The sequence below is a fragment of the Bufo bufo genome, chromosome 3 (genome assembly GCF_905171765.1).
Source record: "Bufo bufo chromosome 3, aBufBuf1.1, whole genome shotgun sequence".
Classification (NCBI taxonomy): domain Eukaryota; kingdom Metazoa; phylum Chordata; class Amphibia; order Anura; family Bufonidae; genus Bufo; species Bufo bufo.
In genome coordinates this window covers 53,595,954-53,618,625 of record NC_053391.1, presented here as the reverse complement: position 1 = coordinate 53,618,625, position 22,672 = coordinate 53,595,954, and the positions used below count along the sequence as shown (strand labels likewise).

The 22,672-nt window shown below is 41.8% G+C and overlaps 1 protein-coding gene across 1 annotated transcript in view; it reads right to left on the bottom strand.

The window, feature by feature from the left end:
- Positions 1-17,668: 17,668 nt before the first annotated feature.
- CYYR1 (cysteine and tyrosine rich 1) overlaps positions 17,669-22,672 on the bottom strand; it is a 113,869-nt gene continuing 108,865 nt past the window's right edge. Inside the window, exon 4 of the mRNA XM_040421769.1 lies at positions 17,669-18,192. Coding sequence (XP_040277703.1) covers positions 18,059-18,192 — 134 coding nt within the window. The 3' untranslated portion in view covers positions 17,669-18,058. The remainder of the gene's footprint in view (positions 18,193-22,672) is intronic.

The window sequence follows — 22,672 nt, the reverse complement described above, 5'->3', positions numbered from 1 at the left end:
GAGCCTGTGTCCCGCTTCCTGGCTCTGGCGGTGCGACGATGATGACGTCATTGCGTTGCCTGTGCCAGCCTCTGATAGGTTTCAGGCTAGTGCCTGCAGCAATCAGAGGAACGGGGAAGGGAGACGCCGCGTCCGTTCCCCGCTGCAGCAGTCAACTGTATTGGTGTCCTGAGGACGGCACTACAGATGAATGTATAGAGATGAACGCTTCCACAATGGAATTCCCTCGGCCTTGCTGCAGCCACCGCCACCCCTACGCCTACTTATCTCCAGGGCCATGCCGCCCAAGGCGATCGTCTCACCTCGGCTAATTGCCGTTGCGGCCCTGTAAAACAAGCAGCACAAAGATTAATTTTTAAAAAATCAGACTGCTTCTAGGGAGGGTCCACACCCATTGGACTCCCCTGTGGGTGCGCCCCTGGTGGTCAGGGTCAGACTGGCCGACCAGAGCCCTGCACGATTCTCCGATTGGCCCAGACTCTCATTTTTATTTTTTTTATTTTTTATTCTTCAGCGTACCAGGACAATTTGGACAATTGCTTGTGGGAACAGTTTGGGGAAGGCCCTTTTTTTGTTCCACCTTGACTGTGGCTGAGTGCACAAAGCAAGGTCCATGAAGGCATGGTTGGGTGACTTTGGTGTGGAAGAACTTGACTGACCTTAACAGCATCCAACATCTTGGGGACAGGCCCTCAACTGCATCCAACATCTTGGGGACAGGCACTCAACCGCATCCAACATCTTGAGGGAAGGCCCTCCAACATCAGTGTCTGACCTCACAAATGGTCTTCTGGATGAATGGGCAAAAATTCCCACAGGCACACTCCAACATCTTATAAAAAGCCTTCCCAGAAGAGTTCACATTGTTTTAGCAGCAAAGGGGAGACCAACTCCATATCAATGTATATGTAATGGGATGTCATAAAAGCTCCTGTAGGTGTAATGTCTACCTTTCCCTATATTTTTGTCCATATAGTGTATATTATTAGCAGTGTAAAAATAATCTAAAAAGTATATGTTTAATGCAAATCCCTGCTTGAGCAGACAGCATATAGTGTTCTGCTCACTCCCAAGAGGTGCTATTCCTCAGCCTCGAGCATGCTCATGATGCTGCAGAGCTGTGTCGTGGTAATGGAAGTGGCTCAGAAATAAAGATAACACACTGTTTTCCTCTGGCTCTCCTCCTTAATTGCTGGGCCCCCTGGATGAGCACAGTTTGATGCAGCATAGCACTTGCAAAGCTCTAATTATAATTATGTTTAGCTTAGGTTGTGTTTATATTTGTCTTAATTGAGAGCGTAGAAGATGAAAGTGCTTCTTCAGCATGGAGTCAGCTACAGGCACCAAGCTGAGCACTTTTGTGTCTCTGTAATAACTGAGCACGAGAAACACTAAACCTTAAGAACCAGGCAGTTATTTATCTTAAAGTTCTAAATTACGAGATGGTTATTTAAGTGCCTGGCCACTCAGGAGCTCAACAATGATGTGGAAGCCAGTATCTCTGGGGGATAGAGACCTGCTATTGTTCTTCCATATATCTGTCACGGTCCCGCCCATGACAAGGACTAGAAGATCGAGGAGACTGGCTGCATGTGATTGACAGCCTCTTTAGTTTCACTTTCCGTGTTGTTGCTGGGGATGACCACACCTCTTGTCTCAGGTGTAGCTTAAGTGGTCATTCCTCCTCCTCTATTTAGTCTGGTCTTACCCATCATGCTATGCGGTTGATAACTTTTTGTTTGTGGAAGTCCTGCTCGTCTGCATACTTTTGGAAGTTTAGTTTATCTTCTTCATTGTTTGTTGTTTTCCCCTACCTGCTGATATTAGGCCTGAGGGGGTCTCCTATTCCTTCATCTGGGAAAGAATAGGCCATCCGTTGTCCTGTCACTATCTGCAGGGCCCTGTTAGGGTAAGATAGGGCTTAGGTTCCTGCGTATGAACATTCCTCCCATCTAGGTCTGTTCATACTGATAGCAGTCAGGGCTCAGCATAGGGACTCACTAGGTGTGACCATTTCCCTTTCCCTAGGTTCCAGGCCTAATACATTTTCCCTTCCCTTCTGTGTTTAGTGTGGAGTGTATTTACCGTGACAATATCTTGCTGCTTTTCAACTCAGCTCTATTTAGGGCAATGCTGTGATCTGTGACTACAGTTTAGCTACAGTGCCTACAGGGAGTCTGAGGTAGTCTGAGACACGCCTCCACCACATCATTGGTTCAGGATGCTGCTCTCTCCCTCCCCCTGCAGTTCTGCCTCCTCAGATTAGCTGCATAGACTGAGGCAAAGGAGTCTCAAGGAAAATCTTTAGCCTTGACCCCCCCCCCTCCACTTTCCTGGTTCTATCTTCAAATAACAATATGGACTATACTGGTCACAAAATAGTCCAGAGCGCTTATGTTCAATACAATATGTATTATTACTGTTGTATTTCAGTGCCGACAACTGGATAATGCTAAATAAAGTAATTTGAAAAAGCAAAAGACAGTGAATTCTAAGTAAAAATGTCAAGGACCTGTATCTCCTATATAGTGTCAGACAGTATTCAAATAATACTGCCATACAGTGCTCGATTCATACTGCCTTACAATGCTCAGTTCATACTGCCATACAGTGTCCACCACCATGCAATGTTTAATCTACTGTCTAGTCAACAATTTGAGACAATGACTTATAATTGACCGAATGTAGAAGTTTTTATTTTCTCCACAATGGAGAGATGGCTGTCAGCTATGACGGTAATAAAGTATATGGAGCTGAAGTCATGGATAGGGTAGTAGAATTAGATGAGACAAGAATTCACATCTGGATCACAACTGGTGGCCATGGAGCTCTACTCCAAATCCTTCTTCGTTGACAGGTATTATGAACTGCCCTTCATCTTGGATGCTTTATTAAGGATAGATAGGCCTCCTCACCTGATGGGCACCTAATAGGTCATCTGTATAGTATCTGTATAGTATCAAATCTATAAAGGAATATTAAATCTTACAATTAATAGGTTTTCCTTGTAGCTCTATGTTTTCACAGTTTCAAATAAAATTGTAGCCTTGTAAGTAAGGTTTATGAAAGAATGAATGATAAACGCCAAGTAAATCCTTCCAGTCATGTGTGCAGTGATTGAGATATAAGAAAATCAGAGGTAAAGTTCTATAACAAACTTTGCCATGTATGATAATATCTGGAAAGATGAGTATTCAGAATGAGTTTAAGGAAAAAGTTTAGTTCATTCAAGTCATAAAATTTCAGCCAATTGTTCCAGTGTCGTGCCATGAGAGTTTTTGCTGTGTTTTTAGGGTTGAGTGAGTTTGCACTGAGAAGGTTCTGTGTCAAGCAAGGCTAATTCTGGTGTAATAGTTACATTTTTGGCTGAACTTTTATTGATTTTATATATCCACTTCTTTAGACTCAATCACTCGTCCACTTTAATAGGGGCTACTAAAATGAATTTTTAGGACCTATTAGAGAGGGGCTGGGTCTAGTAGGGACTATGCTCCTATAGGATTTCACTTTCATTTTTTAATCGTTTCCCCTCCAAGGCTTTCTCTCCTCTTACATGCTCAACGCCAGTGATGAATGTAACACTGAGTCTATCGTGGAGAGACAAGCTAATGTGGAATCATCTGAAAAGAGAGATGTGATGCCCATGAACCTTTTTTTCCTGTGCTTTCTGTGCACGTGTAAATGTAAATGTATTAGTTTGCAAAATGATATAAATGATATAAAATAAAATGTTTAAAAAAAATTCCCAGGTATTAACATCAGCACAAAAACTGTGCTGTGCTGGGAGCTTCATGACTTGGAATTCCATTGCCAAGCAGAAGCATGTGCAGTACCTCAGGCCTGGGGCTATCTGCAAAGTTTGATTTGTTATATGATGTTTGTAATGTTAATGCTACATACTGCAAACTCAGTTCTTCCAGCATGAGCAGAGCAAGGCCAGAGTTAATAATCCTGGCTGAGTCCTCTATGGAGTGCAGGGTGTGAGCCGGCTCCACCACCTAGCTCCAGAAGATTCCTGTCAGAGTAGCTGAAGGAGAGGAAGAAGGAGCATTTTCCATGTGCTCCTTTCCCATATATTGCAGCTCCAAGCACTGGAGGCTCGGTCACCCCCATGCTCTCCAGGAGATGCAACAAGCAAGAGCTAAAGGAGGAGGATTTTCATGGCTACAGCAAGAGAGAAACAGCAAGGTAACTCAGCTTAAGGCAATCCAGACCTTGCTGCTGCATACGGATAACAAGTTAAGACATCCTATGCACCCCAGAATAGTGGACACTACAACCATTGTTGCCAAAACACAGCTATTAGACAGAGATCCCTATACCAGATGTTTTAGCCAGAGTAATCTGAGGGCCATTGCCATATTCATTTGTTTAGCTCATGCTGGGACATCTGGGAGAACTTTGCATTGTATACAAACTACTACTATATGTACTACAACTTTAATCCTGCATACAGTTAAGAGGTTGTTAAAGGGGTTCTGCAGTTTGTTTAAACTGATTATCTATCCTCTGGATAGATCTTTAGCATCTGAGTGGCGGGGTTCCGACACCTGGGTACCCCCGCCGATCAGCTGTTTGAGAAGGCAGCGTCTCTCCAGGATCAGGCCAGATGAAACTTAAAGGGGTTCTGCAGTTTGTTTAAACTGATTATCTATCCTCTGGATAGATCATCAGCATCTGTTCTGCGGGGGTCTGTGATGTCACGACTAGTATTAACTGGCTTGTGCGGGACTAAGCTCCATTCAAGTGAACGGAGCTTAGCTGCGCCCAGGCCAGTTGATACTAGTCGTGACGTCACTGGGCCTGCGGTAAACAGTGAGAAGGCCGCGTCGCTACTGGAGAGACGCTGCCTTCTCAAACAGCTGATTGGCGGGGGTACCGAGTGTCAGACCCCCGCAGAACAGATGCTGATGATCTATCCAGAGGATAGATCATCAGTTTAAACAAAGTGCAGAACCCCTTTAAGTTTCATCTGGCCTGATCTCTGACTCTCATGACACAATATGCTGACCATTGCATCTCCTACACATGTTCTACCTAGCACCCACATGGAGATTGACACCATGGACACCACCAATCTACCATTAAACAGGGAGCCAACCTCTACAGTGAGGGAACACAGGGTGCCCCTCATTCACTGCATCGAACCCTGGGAGCGACAGTCTGAGAGAGTATACCATGATAAATTATCATCAGGGCCACTACCACTCTCATCCTCTGCTTCTGCCTTTCCAGAAGAGCAAAGTGGGGACAAACTCCGTATTAATGCCTATGAATTTAGAATGGGATGTCATAAAAGCTCCTGTAGGTATATTGTGTAGGTGTCTCAATACTTTTTTCCATATCATGTATTGGTCACTTCCACACTAAATGTGCCATACCCCAGAGCAGGGGACATCTGCAACTGGTCTGTTCTTTAATGTTAATGTAATGCAATATTATGTCATATATTAAGTCATTTCATGCCTTGTATACTCCCAGCATAGCTCTGCATGGCAGTAACAGAATTACTGTAACTAACTCTAACAAAGCTCTTTACAGGAGGTTGCTAGGTGGTGGCTGGCTCTACCCCTAGCTCTACAGTGTTCTAGGAGAGTCTGAGGAAGGAGTAGAGAGAGGAAGGAAACAAAATCCATGTGCTCCCTCTGCTCAGGATTCACAGACTAACAGATCCCTGTTTGTTTGCTGCAAGATCAATAGCAAGAGAGAAAGAAGTTGTGAAGTCTGCCTGGTCGAGCGACAAGAGTCAGTCAGTAATTTAACCATCATTGAGGGCAATACAGATTTACTGCCGTGGTGGGATTACTGTTAAGACACCCTACACACTTTAAGGGGTTGTCCGCTATTTTTATATTGATGACCTATCATCAGGATAGATTATTAACATCAAATCAAAATTAGCTGTTTGAAGAGAAGGCAGCTCGTACGAGTGCTGCCTTTTCTTTACTGTTTACTTGCTCGTTGCAGCGGTGATCAGGGGTAATTACAACTACTGTATGGCATCCCCATTTGCTTCAATGGGATGGCTCCATCCTATTCATTTGAACAGGACAGAGCCATCCCATTTAAGTGAATGGGGACGCCATAGTTGTAATTACACTGCTCACCAATGCAGTTGCTGAAGCAAGCAGGTAAACAGTGAGGAGCGCTGCCTTGTTTTCAAACAGCTGATCGTGGGGGTGTTGGGAGTTGACCCCTGCCGATTTGATATTGAAGGCCTATTCTAAGGATCGGTCATCTATATAAAAATAGCGGACAGCCCCTTTAAGGAACATCTCGCCCAGTTGTATCATTTAACCTGTAAGTCGCCGCGCACATTACAGGTAAAATTGCAAAATTACAGTCGTCGGCCATAGATTCTACTGAAAGAGACCCATACAAACATCTAACACCATGGGCAACCCAGCTACCATCAGAACCAGGGTGTGCCCCGAAGGTAGAAAGGATGCCCCCTCCTTTCATTGCACGGCCCTGGGGAGCAAAGGTGTGAGCACAGCCACCATGATTGACTGTGACAGCCAGAGCCACTACCACTCCCATCCTCTGCTCCGTCTCCTCACGGGTCGCTGCAAATGCAGCATGCCTAATGATGTTGATAATTATACATTAGATCTCTTTTTATTTGAGCAGATACAGAAATGCTTTTAAAAAGCCCCGTGCCACCGGTTTTCTGTGCGATCCTTTGGGAATTTTTGATAACAGTTATTATTTGTTGCTTTGCTTACAGGTTTTAGTATCTCTGTGACTAAGTGCACTTCTGTGAAATGAGAATATTCTAGAATAGCAATCCTCGGAGTAAATGACATTTGTAAACTGTATTTCAACCACCGCAATCATTGTCAGCTCCTTATCTATCTATATTTATCTTTCTTCTATCTATCTATCTATCTATCTATCTATCTATCTATCTATCGGGCTATATTCGAATTTGCGATATTTCACGAATATTTGGCCGAATATTTGTTATATATTCACAAATTTTAGATTATTTCTTGATTGCGAAAAATCGGCAATGTAAAAATGCGTGCGAAATACAGGCGAGGGTCACTTTTGCTACATTTTCCAAGCTGCTAGAAGTTTCCTGAGACTGGATAAAATGGTTGGCACAGCAGAACATTACAAATGGCTTTATATGCAGATAGAGTCCTCCAATATATTAGCGATTGCACAAATCAGCACTATTGATGCAAATATTTTGGCGCAATACGTGAAACTTCACATTTTAGCAGGTCTGCATGTATGTATGGACAGCAGAACCTATCAGCTTCACTATATCAGGATATAACCTACACTGACTATCTGTATTATATATATAAGCTAACTAACTATCTAATGTAGTGTGGAAAGCACAGAGCACAGCAATGACACTGCTGTCTCTCTAAGAACTGCAAAGAAACTACAGAAAATGGCTGCTGGGGAGTTTCTTATATAGTAAGGGGTAGGGAACTTTCCTATTGGTTGCTAGGGATGTTGCTAAGCTCAGACAAAGACATTGCAGCCTTCTCATTGGACCACAAGAAAGAATCAGGGAGGCATCATGGGTTTAGATGAAAAAAATCGAGAATATTCGAAATTATGAATATATAGCACTATATTCTAAATATTAACGAATTCTCGATGCTGATATTCGCAATTAATATTCGCGATTCGAATATTCTCGCCCAACACTACTATCTATCTAATATCTATCTATCTATCTATATATATCTATCTTCTATTCTATTATCTATCTATCTATCTATCTATCTATCTATCATCTATCTATCTATCTATCTATCTATCTATCTATCTATCTCTCCTATCTATCTATCTATCTATCTACTATTCTATTCTTCTATCTATTATCTATCTATCTATTTATTTATCTATCTATCTATCTATCTATCTCCTATCTATTATCTATCTATTCTTCTATCTATCTATCTATCTATCTATCTATCTATCTATCTATCTATCTATTATCTATCTATCTATCTATTATCTATCTATCTATCTATCTCTCCTATCTATCTATTATCTATCTATCTATTATCTATCTATCTATCTATCTATCTATCTACTATTCTATTCTTCTATCTATCTATCTATCTATCTACTATTCTATTCTTCTATCTATCTATCTATCTATCTATCTATCTATCTATCTATCTATCTATTATCTATCTATTATCTATCTATCTATCTATTATCTATCTACTATTCTATTCTTCTATCTATCTATCTATCTATCTATCTATCTACTATTCTATTCTTCTATCTATCTATCTATCTATCTATCTATCTATCTATCTATCTATTATCTATCTATCTATCTATCTATCTATTATCTATCTATCTATTATCTATCTAAAGTCCAAGTGTTATGAGCAGCACTGCGGAATGAATGTCATGGGGTGTCTGTGGCTGTGAAAGCGATCCAACATCCAAAGAATAAAACCATATAATTCTACAGCACTCCCAAAAGTAAATCAAAAAGAGTGTTCTTTAATCACCAGACAGCGACGTTTCAGTCTTCTTACTGGGACTTTTCTCAAGCAGTGACTGTAATTCCCAGTAATTTAAAATCTCTCTCATATAATCTCTTTCTCATAATCTAATTGTACCTAAGATGCTCTGTCACAGATTCTGGCAAAACAAAATGGAAATATTGCTGCAAATAGCAGTATTTTGTTGGGGGAAAATGATGTTATTCACGCCGCACACCCGACATTTGTCAAATTTGGCAGTTCCGGTATTGTTTTCCTATGCTGGAGCAGAATACTGAAATTGTGGCGGAAAAATGCACGTATTCCTATTACATTTCCCTTTTAAGAGAGGGTGGGGTGATTCCCTCTATATGAGCTTGTAGCACCATACCGTAACTACTTGCTAGTGAGCCACCACAACCTACCACTAGTATTCCTATTGATACTACCTACAACATTCAAATAGTAATCCATACTAATACTGCCATTTATGACCTCAGTAATACTAATATACAGCTTGTTAATAATGGCGCCACATATTACATAAATGATTCCACCATTGCTATACCCTATTGTCAAATAATGTGGTGGTCCTTCGAAAATCAAGGAAGACACACGGAAACAAAAACGGAAACGGATCACGGAACAATGGAACCCCATTTTTCGTGTGCATGAGGCCTAACCCATTAAGGCTTGCTATTATTTCCCAGTAACCAATAAAAATGCACCACATTTAGTCACCTCCCACCGGGGGGTATATTCTGTGTGAACACTCACAATAAACTAGAGATTTGCTTTGACTCCAATGGGTGCATCAGAGTTTGATTTCTCAGTGCACGTTAAGATGGATTTCTGCTGATTTGGAGCAGTACATCAACCTGGTATCTTGACCAGATCCAAAACACTACCACTCCTCTCCTCTGTTCAGGCTCTTCACAGGTCACTGCAGATTCTGTTAAAAAAAGTGAACAATTGTTCTCTTGTGGACTGGCAGATTGTGGTCCTGAGGAGGTCCTAGGAATCTGTGGAGAACATCAATGCTCTCAATGTCATTCATAAATTTATTTAAAATAATAAAAAGAAGGGGCATAAGGGGGGTGGGTACTGTCATGCTCTGCACCTGCTATATCTGTCATCACTGATGGATGCCATACAACAAATTCAGCTCTGCTAGATATGGACTCTATTATGTTAGTAACTAAACAATTAACTCCCGCATTACTAAACTCTATGGCTATTTAAGGAACCCTCCTCTACTTTTGCCTCAGCAACCAGCTCAATTTGTTAATTTTTACATAGAAACATAGAAACATAGAATGTGTCGGCAGATAAGAACCATTTGGCCCATCTAGTCTGCCCAATATACTGAATACTATGGACAGCCCTCGGCCCTATCTTATATGAAGGATGGCCTTATGCCTATCCCATGCATGCTTAAACTCCTTCACTGTATTTGCAGCTACCACTTCTGCAGGAAGGCTATTCCATGCATCCACTACTCTCTCAGTAAAGTAATACTTCCTGATATTACTTTTAAACCTTTGCCCCTCTAATTTAAAACTATGTCCTCTTGAAGCAGTTTTTCTTCTTTTAAATATGCTCTCCTCTTTTACCTTGTTGATTCCCTTTATGTATTTAAAAGTTTCTATCATATCCCCTCTGTCTCGTCTTTCTTCCAAGCTATACATGTTAAGGTCCTTTAATCTTTCCTGGTAAGTTTTATCCTGCAATCCATGTACTAGTTTAGTAGCTCTTCTCCGAACTCTCTCCAAAGTATCAATATCCTTCTGGAGATATGGTCTCCAGTACTGCGCACAATACTCCAAATGAGTTCTCACTAGTGCTCTGTAGAGCAGCATGAGCACCTCCCTCTTTCTACTAGTAATGCCTCTCCCTATACACCCACAGGGAAGCACCCAGGAATTTTGTTTAGGGGGGGTCCGAAAGGCAAAAAAATGAGGCACGTGTAGTGCGCTGTGCCAATTCTTTTGCCTGCCCATTTTTCAAAGCCCCCTTTATATTTAAAAATGCAGGGGGGGTGGTGTAGTGTGTTGCGCGATTCCAAAAGCTCTGCAGGAATAGAATAATGCGGCGCGCCCGCCCATTATTAAAAGCCCCTCCTACATATAATAGGCCACTCCCAACAAACACTGTACAGCTGACATTCTATAGTTGAGGCCTGTCTCTACACATCATACGGAGAGAGGGGGAGGGTCTGTCCTGGCTGCACTGGCTGCTTATACAACAAGCTACAGCCATGAAGCTCCTCCGCTCTCCTCCCTCCCCAGATCCTGCTCAAGGCCTGTGGTCCCCCCCCCCCCCCACCATCTGCCACCCGCCCGTGGCCTGCTGCCCCCTTTGGCCGTCCTCACCCAGCTCTGAATCCTCCTTCTGCAAATGGCAGGGGGAGGAGCCGGAGCATCTCCTCTCCTACATAGCGCCCCATACCTCTTACATCCAGTGATGTCACCTTTGTTGTAGACGTTCTCTTTCTTTATCTTCTCCACCAGACCGCCATGATGATTTTTCAGCCATCTCCCATCTCTGCAGAGATTAACAAACAGACATTAGTTTCCCACATTTCCATCATCTTCACATCTTCTGAACACCCTTTCCTGCCACCCCGAATACTATACTGCAGAAACAGTCCCCCTGGAAATACTACTACCACACAGATAGTACCGCCTTCAATTATTGGCACACAGTGCTCTAAAAAATGCCCAGACACTAATAGTATAAAGATAATGTCCCCCAAAAATTATTGTGCTAAGCTGATACTGTGACAGGGTGCCCCCCAAAGTAACAGTGCTCCCCAAAATTCCACCAATAGAAATAATTCTCTGCCAGAGCACACTTAGTAGTAATAATGCCCCTATAGTGCCCATACTAGTAATCATGTTCCTCATAGCCCCCCAGTAGTAGTAAAGCTCCGCATAATACCTCCTAGTACTAATAATTCTCCCTACAATATGACAGTACATGAAATACCCCCGCTTAGTGCCTGCTGTTGAGCTAATGTCCCCATAATGCCCCCATAATGTGCCAGTCTAAAATACTCCTATATAGTGCCCCAGTAAATGCCCTCATAGTGCTCCTCTCCCCCTTCCCCATAGTGTCCCCCATAATATGCCAGTAAAAAATGCCCCAAGTGCCACCATATGTCCCAATAGTGCTCCACTCTCCCATAGTGCCCCCAAATAATGCCCCATAGTGCCGCTCTCCCCTATAGTGCCTCCCATAATGTGCCAGTAAAAAATGCCCCCTTAGTGCCACCAGATGCCATAATGCCCCCCATAATGTGCCAATAAGAAAAAAAGGCCCCTTTAGAACCCCCACTTCCCCATAGTGCCCCTAAATAATGCCCCTATAGTGCCACCAGATGCCCCATCCCCTATAGTGCCCCCCATAATGTATAAAAATAAAAGCCCCTTTAGAGCCCCCAGATGCCCCCATAGTGCTCCTCTCCCCCATGGTGCCCCCCTCTCCCCATAATGTGCCAGTAAGAAGTGCCGCCCCCAAAAAAATTGGGCTGTAAGAATTCTCAGATGCCCCCATAGTGCCAGCTCCCCCCCTCCAAAAAGAAAAAAAAAGAAAAAAAAAGAAAGAAAACACTGATACTTACCTCCATCAGCAGCGATGTGAAGCATTCCTCTTTCAGCCTGTGTCCCTGCTGTGTGCTGCCTGGCTCAGGTGGCGCGATGATGACGTCATCGCGCCGCCTGAGCCGGCCTCTGATAGGCTGCAGGCATTAGTGCCTGCAGCCTATCAGAAGAACAGGGGAGGGACACACCTCTCCCTCACCTGCCGCAGCACAGGATGGATATGGAGATGAGCGCTTCCACAATGGAAGTGCTCATCTCCTACTGCCCCCCCGGCCCCCCCACCGCTGCCGCAATTACATCCAGGGCCGCGCCGCCTGTGGTGATCGGCGGTGCGGCCCTGAAGGATAAAAAAATATATATTGTCTGGTTGTTCTAGGGGGGGGGGGGTCCAGACCCGCTGGACTCCCCCTGTAGGTGCGCCACTGTACACCCAAGCATTCTGCTAGCATTTCCTGCTGCTCTATGGCATTGACTGCCTACTTTTAAGTCTTCTGAAATAACTGTATCACTGATTTTAGATTCTGCTCTTGGACTTTCTGCTTGGATTATCATTTTATATTAACTCTGCCTACTCTGACTTTCTGCTTGATCGACTAGAAATTCTGTCTCCTGATTTTGCTACAGTGTTAATTGTTGCCCACAGGCTCCACACCAAAAGCTCTTTCCTCCATCTATGGCAACTCAGAGGATCCATTATCCAGGTAGGCCTCATGACCTATGCAATATACTTTTGAGGGATGTAACATTTTTGTAGGTAGTCTACAAGATTTTCAGAACATTCATTCTGTTTAAAGAGTTTTTCAGATTGAAAGTGCTGCAGGGATGGCATTCATGAGACAACTTCTGAACATTATTTTCATTAAATTTTCATTTTAGCAATTCCCTGATATATATTTGTAGCTTCTGCTTAGATTTTAGATGGGAATTTAGAACATTTCTGTCTCAACTGATTTAACCCGATTTGAGAAAAGATTCCACATCTCGGACGACTGCAGCAAGCATCCTGTCGAGACTTACTGTAGAAAGGGACTGTCAGAAAGAATTAAGGACGATCTTGCCCCAAGTCATCTGCCATAAGCTTTAAATGACTTTATTTCAGTCACAGTGCCTCACTAAACATGGCTGGGTCAGAAACAGTAGGGGAAATCTTCCCCCTCATTTAGTAATGTGTCAAAGCAGGTCTGACGATTAGCTTACTATATAAAATTCTTCATGGCTCAGTTACCTCTCCGTTGGTATAACTCAGGCTTCTAAGTGTTTTTCTACAAATATTGTGACCTTTTTCGAGGTTGCTGGAGCAGACAGAATTAGTTCTTCTAGTTGTTATTGAATACAGCTTTGGAATATGTTGGTATTAATGGTAAAATGTAATAGTAGTGATGTGCATGTGAGTGAAAGTTTTAGAACTGTATCAAATCCCATTCTACAGTTATCAGATCATTTAAGGCAGAGTGAATATTAAAGTGGTTTTCCGAGATTATTTAACTGATGACCTATCCTCTGGATAGGTCATCTGTATCTGATCGGCGGGTTTCCTACATCCGGGACCCTTGCCGGTCAGCTGTTTGAGAAGACAACCGTGCTTGCAGTAGTGGCAGGGCCTTCTTGCAGCTTTAACTAGGTCAGGTGACATCACATTCATCTGTCATAAGGTCTAGGCACAGCTCTGCCCCATTGAAGTAAATGGAGCTGAGCTGCAATACCAAGCTCAGCCACTATCAAATGGACGGCACTGTGCTTGGTGAGCTGAGAGAAGGCCGTGGTGCTACTGCGAGTGCCAGTGCCTTGTCTAACAGCTGATCGGTAAGGGTCCATGGTATAGAATCCCCACCAATCAGATACTGATGACCTATCCAGAGGATAGGTCATCTGTTAAATGATCTCGGAAAACCCCCTTGACTCCTTAGCGACATTCGCCATACAGGTCTTTAAAGATGGTGCCGACTCCGGAGTGGAGTGAGCGTCATAGCCGCAGACACCTGTATCTATGTCCTCGATCAGTGGTAGTGCTGCCCGTGGAATTTAACCCCTCAGATGCCATGGTCAAATGTGAGCACATGCTCCCTGGTAAGGAATGCCTCTCCCAGGCGGAGATCGGGGAAGGCGTTGATACATACTGAAGTAATAAGCCTTAGCCTGTACTAGGATTCCAGGCTCATTACTTGTATATTACAGTTCAGGCCAGCAGGTAGCAGCGCTGAACTTTAATATAGAGATTTCTATATAGAATAATGGAGCAAATTCCAATATTCTATATATGTGATGGCTGACCTCCAGCACTCCAGCTGTGGTAAAACTACAACTCCCAAGATGTACACTTGCTTGGCTGCTTTTAGAACTCCATAGAAATGAATGGAGCATGCTGGGAGTTGTAGTTTCACCACAGCTGGACTGCCGGAGGTTAGTCATCACTGTTTTATACAAATTACAATCGGATGACTGCAAGTTGGGGTCCAATTGGGGACCTAACAAAAAGTAAAAAAAAAAAAAGCAAAAAAGTTTTGAAAAATAGAAAAAATTATAAAAATTCAAATCACCTCCTTTCCCCAAAATAAAAATAAACAATTAAAAAAGCATCATGGGCATCGCTGTGTGCGAAAATGCCCATATTAATATATAAAAAAGTTGTCCCATATGGTGAATGGCGAAATGCGAATTTTGTTTTTTATTCTGACATTAACCCCTTCACTGCTGTCTTAGATCACCCAGGATCCTTAGATTAACTCTCTCACTGTCCAAAACCACTAGGTACTGTATATTAAAGGGGTTGTCCAGTTTCCTATATTGATGACCTATCTTCAGGATAGGACATCAATATCAGATTGGCGGGGGCCCGACTTCTGGCCGATCAGCTGTTTGAAGAGAACGCAGAACTTGTGCAAGCGCTGCCTTCCCTTAACTGTTTACCTGCTCGTCGTTGACATCGCAACAGTAATAAGAATGCAGTGCTGATTGGTGGGGGTGCCGGGAGTCGGGCCCCCACTGATCTGATATTGATGACCTATTCTGAGGATAGGTCATCAATATAGGAAGTGTAAAGGGCCTTTAGTTAGCATGGTCTAAAAGATTGTCTAGAGGACTCAGAGCATCCACGCGTTACACAGACACCATGTAATGGCTCACTTCTCCTGTGGTAGAGCTGAAAAATTTAACACTTGATAGTTTCCCTCATAGATGATCACTAAGGGTCCAAAAAGCATGACCTGTAATCAGTTTATTTTTAGATGGGTTTTCAGGAAAAAAAAAAAGGTTGTAGAGGAAAACGAATTTACTGTTCTTCAAATTCTTCTTGATTTTTTTTTTTATTATCTCTTTGAATGCCCAACCTAAGCCCAAAATTGTTATACCTTATGACATCTTAGCCACCAGTCATGGAGACAATTTGATGACCTTCGACAGAACTTCTAAGTGTATTGCTCTCAGTGCTGGATGACCTTCACAGGTCATATGGTGCCATCACCACAGATATGGGATTTATTCTTTATTGTCTTGTTATATCATTTTGATTTATACAATTCCAGGCCTTATCAAGCATTTTCTTCATGCTTTGCTTGCACTTGTTTGTTCTTCATGCTTTGTTCTTCTGTGACATGTACTATGCACAGAACATTGTGAAATGAACGGGTCCTGTGACAATTTTCTGGTGCATTGTTTTTTTGTGATTCAGACATCAACAAAACAGAGTTCCTGTATACTACACAACAATATTCTTAGCCAGACATAAAGTAGCTCCAAAATATTCTATTATTTGATGCCTGGGGTGTTCAGATATATGACTCACCTGCTTCTTATTTATGTAGTGGACCAAAGAAATACTACTGTTATGGGAGCAGAATCTGCTTGTCATAAAATGTAATAATTCATTGAAAGATCAGCCAAAGGAACCAGTGCATCTCACTGCTTCATCTGCATTTTATCAGAAGATGTCCTCCTGCATGCTTATGAATTTAAGTGCATTGGTGCCCACAACTAAGGGCAACATTTTCATCTACCTCCTGGTTATAATTGCTTTTGTTAGTTATCTGCATGTAGGACATCATCTATTTTTACATAGGGCTGAGATGCTACTATACAGTACCAGTAATTAATGATGAGCGGCAGGGGTCATATACGAATTCGCGATATTTCTATGTTTTTTTTACTCGAAAAATCGACAAGGTAATAGTCGCGTAATATGCGACTTTTCGTAATGCGAATTTTCGTAATGCGAATTTTTATTGCAATTTTTTCAATTGCCGAGCAAAAACATGATTCCTCCCTGCTTCTTGCTTGTGGGCCAATGAGTCATAGCACTATATTGAATATATTATTTTTTTCGAATATTCGTAATATTCTAAAACAAGAATATATAGCAATATAGCGAATATATATAAAAAAAAACTAATATAGAGCAATTTAGCTAATATAGTGCTATAATCGTCTTTATCTAATAGTTGTCATTTTTTCTCATCTGAAGTTCAGATTGGAAAAAAATGACAACTATTAAAAAAATTATTATAACACTATATTAGCTAAATTGCTCTATATTCATTTTTTTCCGAATATTCGCTATATTGCTACATATTCTTGTTTTAGAATATTACGAATATTCGAAAAAACTAATATATTCGATATAGTGCTATATATTAGTTTTTTAGAATATTCATAATTTTTCCCATTTAAAGTCATGATTCCTCCCTGCTTCTTGCTTGTGGGCCAATGAGTCATTGGCCCACAAGCAAGAAGCAGGGAGGAATCATGTTTTTACTCGGCAATTGAAAAATTTGCGATAAAAATTTGCATTACAAAAATTCGCAATAAAAAAATCTCGAATATTCGCGATAAAAATTCGCAATTTGAATATTTGTGATCAACACTACCAGTAATATCCCTGGGAGCCTAGAGTGGTTGAAGTCTATCTGTCATTTTGCTAAACATGTGACATGTCATATTGAGATTGGTGGAGTTCTGGGTGCTGAGACCCCACGATCACTGAAATAAAGGGGCAAAAACATTGCGTTCCTTCTACTATGATCGTTGCGTTCCTCCAACTATGATTGGACAGCGGGGTCTATGAGCTGGTATACCGCTCGTTCACCTCCCTGAGGAAAACCAAGAAGAACCATTCTGAGATGTTCCCCTAGACCAGAGATGGCCAACCTGTGGCTCTCCAGCTGTTGTACCCCATTTTTTAGCACTAAGACATATCAAAAGTTTACAAAATGATAGATTCCTTTAAGATAGTTAATAGTATCTTAGATGGTCTAGGATAGTGAAGGGAATGTGCCAAAAGTGTGAGCCGACTTAAATGGTTGTGTTTTTGGGAAAATCCCATTTATATTATACAGTAATATAACCACAGTGATCCTACCCCTATAATATGTCATGCTCAGGATTAGTGAGAATACGGATTAGCTGATTTTCTAGGTTATGGAATATTTTAATGAATACTTTTTATACACACTTTCATTAATACGCAAATTGGACACTTTCTAATTTTTTATATCTTTTATTAAAAATGTATATTTGCCCATGACGGCCATTTATAGTGCACAGTCCACATCAAAGTAATACTGTTTTGCAAGAAAACCTTGGCACTTTTTTCTAGTTTTTCTTTAAAATGCACAGAAAAATAAATAATGTATTTAAAATGTGGAGCAGATATTGCAGATGGTCCATAAGATCAGAGTTCAAGCACTTCAGGATATAAGGCTGGAAAGTTTAAGGATTATTGCAGACAGTGCAGAGGGTTGACGCCTGTCTTCTCTGTTCCTATGCATCTTTCTACTGTTCTTTAAATGGGTTTTCCAAGATTAGCAAAAAAGGGTCTGTTTTTGTCTTGAAACAGCGCCACCATGGTCCATGAATTGTGTCTGGAATTAGAGATGAGCTTCATTCACTGCACATGGACAAGCGCAGCGCTGTTTAATAAAACAAAGTGCAATTTTTCTAATCTATGGGTCACCCCTAAAACTTTAAAACACTTTTATAGAAGTATCCCAGCTTGGCATGTTATTTTCTTGGTGGTCCAGGATATGGAGGTGGAGCACAATATTGTAAAGGCACTGGGGGTGTTGGTGTATATGGAGGAGGTAGATCCATAGGATACTCCATCTCATATTCATAGCTGTAAGGTGGTGGTGAAACTAAAGGGAGAGAGAAAAAAAAAATTAGAATTTTTTTTCATTGCGGTGGAGATTTTTATGCAGTGGAAAAAAAATTAAAGAAAATTCTGCTCTTATTTTTCACCCACAAGACACATATAACCTGGTTATTAGAATACTATATCTCAGCTTCTAGTCACTATACTGCTAGCGAAAATCAAACTCCTCCTCTGCAGAAAGGAATATACTGTAGATGACATCATAGTAATGTCATAAATAGGGGACAAGAGGAGGGTCGGAGGATCTCTCAGTGAGAATGACAGATCATGCAGGAGATCAGCTGTGGTCACCCAGTGCATGTATCCTGACATATCTGTTTTAATAACCACATGCATTCCCCATGTAATACCAATTCTGGAGCATCTATTGTTATGCATCTATGTTGTGCCATTCCTTTATTATTCCTGGTAGAAGTTATGAATTAATTACTGGCAGTTTGCAATGAAGGTCCAGCTGAGTGTTTGTCCCTTCACAATCTGACTGTCCAATCAGTTCTACCGATGTGATACTATGCAAGGACACGTCCTCAACTGGTAACACCTTATTCCAAATGCTAGCGTTTCAATAATAAATTCTAGCAGGAATAATAGAGGCCATGCCACAACATAGAGTCATAAGAATAGATGCTCCAGAATTGTTATTACAAGAGGAATGCAAGAAGTTACTATCACAGACATGTCAGGAGTGGTGAAAGGTCTACAATTCAAAAAGGCTTGGTTTTTGCGGGAGGAGTTGTATGTTTAAATGGCACAATTTAGGGGTACATATATAATGTATTGTATAACTTTTAGTAGTTTCTTTCTGCTGTAGATGGCATGCAAAAATACGGCAATTCCTGCATTGTATTTTCTAATGTTTATATTTTTGCAAAACTTATTTACTCTTGTACGCATGGAGCTGTGTGAGAGCTATTGCTATTTTGAGGTACATTACATATGACTTTTTAATCATTCCACCTCCCACAAAACACAATAAGAAGTGAACAAAAACATTAATTTTTACTTTTTTGTTTTACGATATTCACTGTAAGGTATAAGTATGTGATCATTTAACAAAAATGACCAATTAGGAGTAGTCTTTTTTTGGTATTTATGAAAATGAAGGCCTTTGTTGGCAAACAAAAGTGATTTTTGGAGGGTTAGAAAGGGTTAAAGGGTCAGACGTTGACTTTGGCTAGGTATTTTAATAGGTGGCGTAAAAGAAACATATTTTCTTCTTTTTGGAGGAGAGCTTATTTGGAGCGTTGAGCAAACTTGTGTTTTAAGTTCGGCGTCTAAAGTTCGGGTTCGGGTTATCGAAGAATCGTGTTATGGATTCTAAATTCCGTTATGGTCCGTGGTAGCGGAATCCATAATGTGATTGTTCGATAACCCAAACCCGAACTTTAGACGCCGAACTTAAAACACAAGTTCGCTAAACACTACTTATTTGCATACCAAAAACCCATGGATGCCTAAAAATGTATGGTCCTTTGGTCAAGTGGCTAACTCCCCGCATGGCCAGATGTGTCTGAAGAGAGCTCCCTCTCATGACCTTGAATCTCATTGATCTTAATTGCCATTAAAATTCCCTACCCGACTTGGAAAAGATTGCAAAAGTCTTGCAGAAAAGGAATGGCCCGCAATAAAGCTCGCTCTGCGACAAGACACCTCTGGGACTTTGCTCGTAGAGATGGTCAAGATGGTGCCAGCTCCTCTGCTTCACATCAGCTCCGCTATGCAAAAGCAGATACGTCTGTTGCATCTGGGGACTCTGATCTGGAACCTGAGCCTACCCTACATTAACTGACCCTACCCTACATGTAGATCTTCGGCCTCTTTGCAGGAACGGGTTAGAGAAGCTGAAGAACGAGTGTCCCAATTGGAGGATCGCACTAACTCTATCACGCACAGCTTGCTGCTGTAGAATGTAAGGTGGACTTTCGGCAGGAGATAAGTGACGATTACGAAAAACAGACTATGTCACAATAATTTTTGAATTGTTATGCTACCAGAGCCAGATGAGGGCAGTAACCACTGTGAGTTTGTTGCCCTATGGCTGAAAACCACATTTCCAGATGTTACCTTCTCCACGTTTTTTACCATCAAGAAGGTGCATTTTGTACCCACCAATCCCCTGGCTGCAAGGAGCACCACCATGACCCTTGCTTGCACATCTCCTTAATTCCACTGATAGAGACCATGTTTTGCAGTTTGCTCATTGAAAACAGGAGACACACTTTAAGAATGCTATGATTCTGCATTTTCCTGACTTTTATGCTGAATTGTAAAAAAAAGCAAGCAACATTCACAGCTGTTAAGAGGGGCTTGAGAGAGCTTAACATAAAATACCCAATGGCATACCCCTGTGGTAGATGGAGAAACCTCAAGCTTCTTGACATCCCCGTCTGATGCGGATGATTGGCTTAACGGTAGAGGTAAACCAGCCGGTTTACCAGGATAAAAAGCAGATAGCTGATTATACTTCTCTCTGGATACTGTTGAGGTTCCATACCGGAGGGTTTAGATTGCTCTTTTGTTTATATAGCTCCTCACCTAAGAAGACCTACTGGAATATACGGTATGCTGAACGAATGCTTAATTGTGTTCTCTGCAGTTATGGAGTACTTACTCAATAGGTTTAGATTTGCTGCATTATCTACGCACTCTCAGGGACTTTTCATGAACGTGTATAGAACTTTACTGATTGCACTACCCTCGATACTGATAGTCTTTCCTCTAGGGCTGTGTCTATGTGAAGTACCGCTTGGGAATATAGTCTGGTCGCTGTTTGATGGAGCCTCTTTCTTTATCCTTCCCTTCCCTCTTCTTTCACTCCTCTTATCTTTCTCCCTTTATCTCTTTCTTTTTACGCTTTCTCTCCCTTTCTTCCTCCTTCTACCATTGTGTAGGCATCTGTCTTCCTGACCTCCTCCCTTTTCCTCTACAGCAGCAGCATCTCTATGTTTCTCACGTGGTCATCTAACCTGCTATGGTTCGGGTCCTTAAGCTGGGATTCTAGTTTTGCTTGTGTGGCAAACTAACCACGCGGCAAGAAACCCACCTGACTCTGGATCTGACTCAGACTGCAAAAGCCATGGGTCCAATGGTCTTGGCACTCCTGTCATACCATCTAATCCCAAGGAGTATCTCTCTTATTGCACAAATCCTTATGTTGTATACTTGACAGAAAACATACGGGTCAATATATTTTTGTGACAATATCAACTGTGTATTATATATAATATTGTGCGTTTATATCCCCTCCACCCTCTGTCCTCATTAATTGTTACTACAGACTGCTACTTTTGTAACTGCTCACCCAACTGCTAAAGTCCTTTGTATTGGTGATTGCAATATGCTTCTGAATCCCTTCCTCGATAATTTCCATCTGGGAGGACTACCCTAGGGTAGCTCTGTTTCACAGTCACTTCAGTGGATTTCTCGAGAAGTTGAGATGGGTGGACTTATGGAGACAAAAATACCTGGACACCCTGCTGTCTTCATGCCCTTCTGTGAGCCATCATTCCCTATCTTCCATTGATTATGGTTGTCATGCCCTGCTCGGACGGTGTGCGGAGGTCTGTCAGATTGGCAGCACGTTTTCAACCATTTGTTTTGTTTTGGAATAATGCTGGATCCGCCTTCCTTCAGGTGCTCTGGGTGGGGTCATTGGCTTAAATTGCCTTCACTCCCAGAGGTCCATGCGGGTTATAGAATTCAGTCTGGCCTTGGATTCAAGGAAGGAAGGATTGTCTGTTCCAGCTCAGATAAGTTTGGTTTCTGTTTTTGTTATTTGCGGTCTAGGCTGTTTGTGTGTCTTCTGCTCCTTCTCCCCTTTCACCATCTCAGGGATTCTAGGGTGTTTGCAGTCCAGGCACGAGGACACATTATTCCTACCATCAAGGTCTGAATGTGGGCTTAGCAGCGTAGGGACAGAAGTCAGGGATATGCTAGGAGGTGACCATTCCCCAGCATCTCACCTAGACACTTGTTTATTTGGTTGTCTGTATATCTGAGATCCTGTCCGCCGTGACAATGGTTTAGGTAACCCCCTGATATATGCAGCAGTGAACTCTATTGAATACGTCACACAACCCTCTATATTTGACTATTTTCAGATCATCTCATACCCATACTAGCTCTATGAGAATTCATCTCTTCTGGCTATCATTTATGTCCCCAAATGACTGTGTCCCAGATCAGCTATCACTATTATAGAAGACCATGTTGCCTTTTGGAGATATATTACTGATCTAGTTCACGCTTAGAGGAATACCTGAGGGAATGACTGAAAACATAAATTTCTTACATTAAATGATATACTGCACAAGAGGAACCTGCACTTGCGGGTGAGTGTGTCCAGCTAGAGGCAGTCTACACCGCTATTCCCTCTGATACCTGCAGAGATACTTAGCTACATAAAGGCTGTCAATATTTGTTTTCTCTACATGAGAAGGCACGGCATATGCTATTTTTCACAA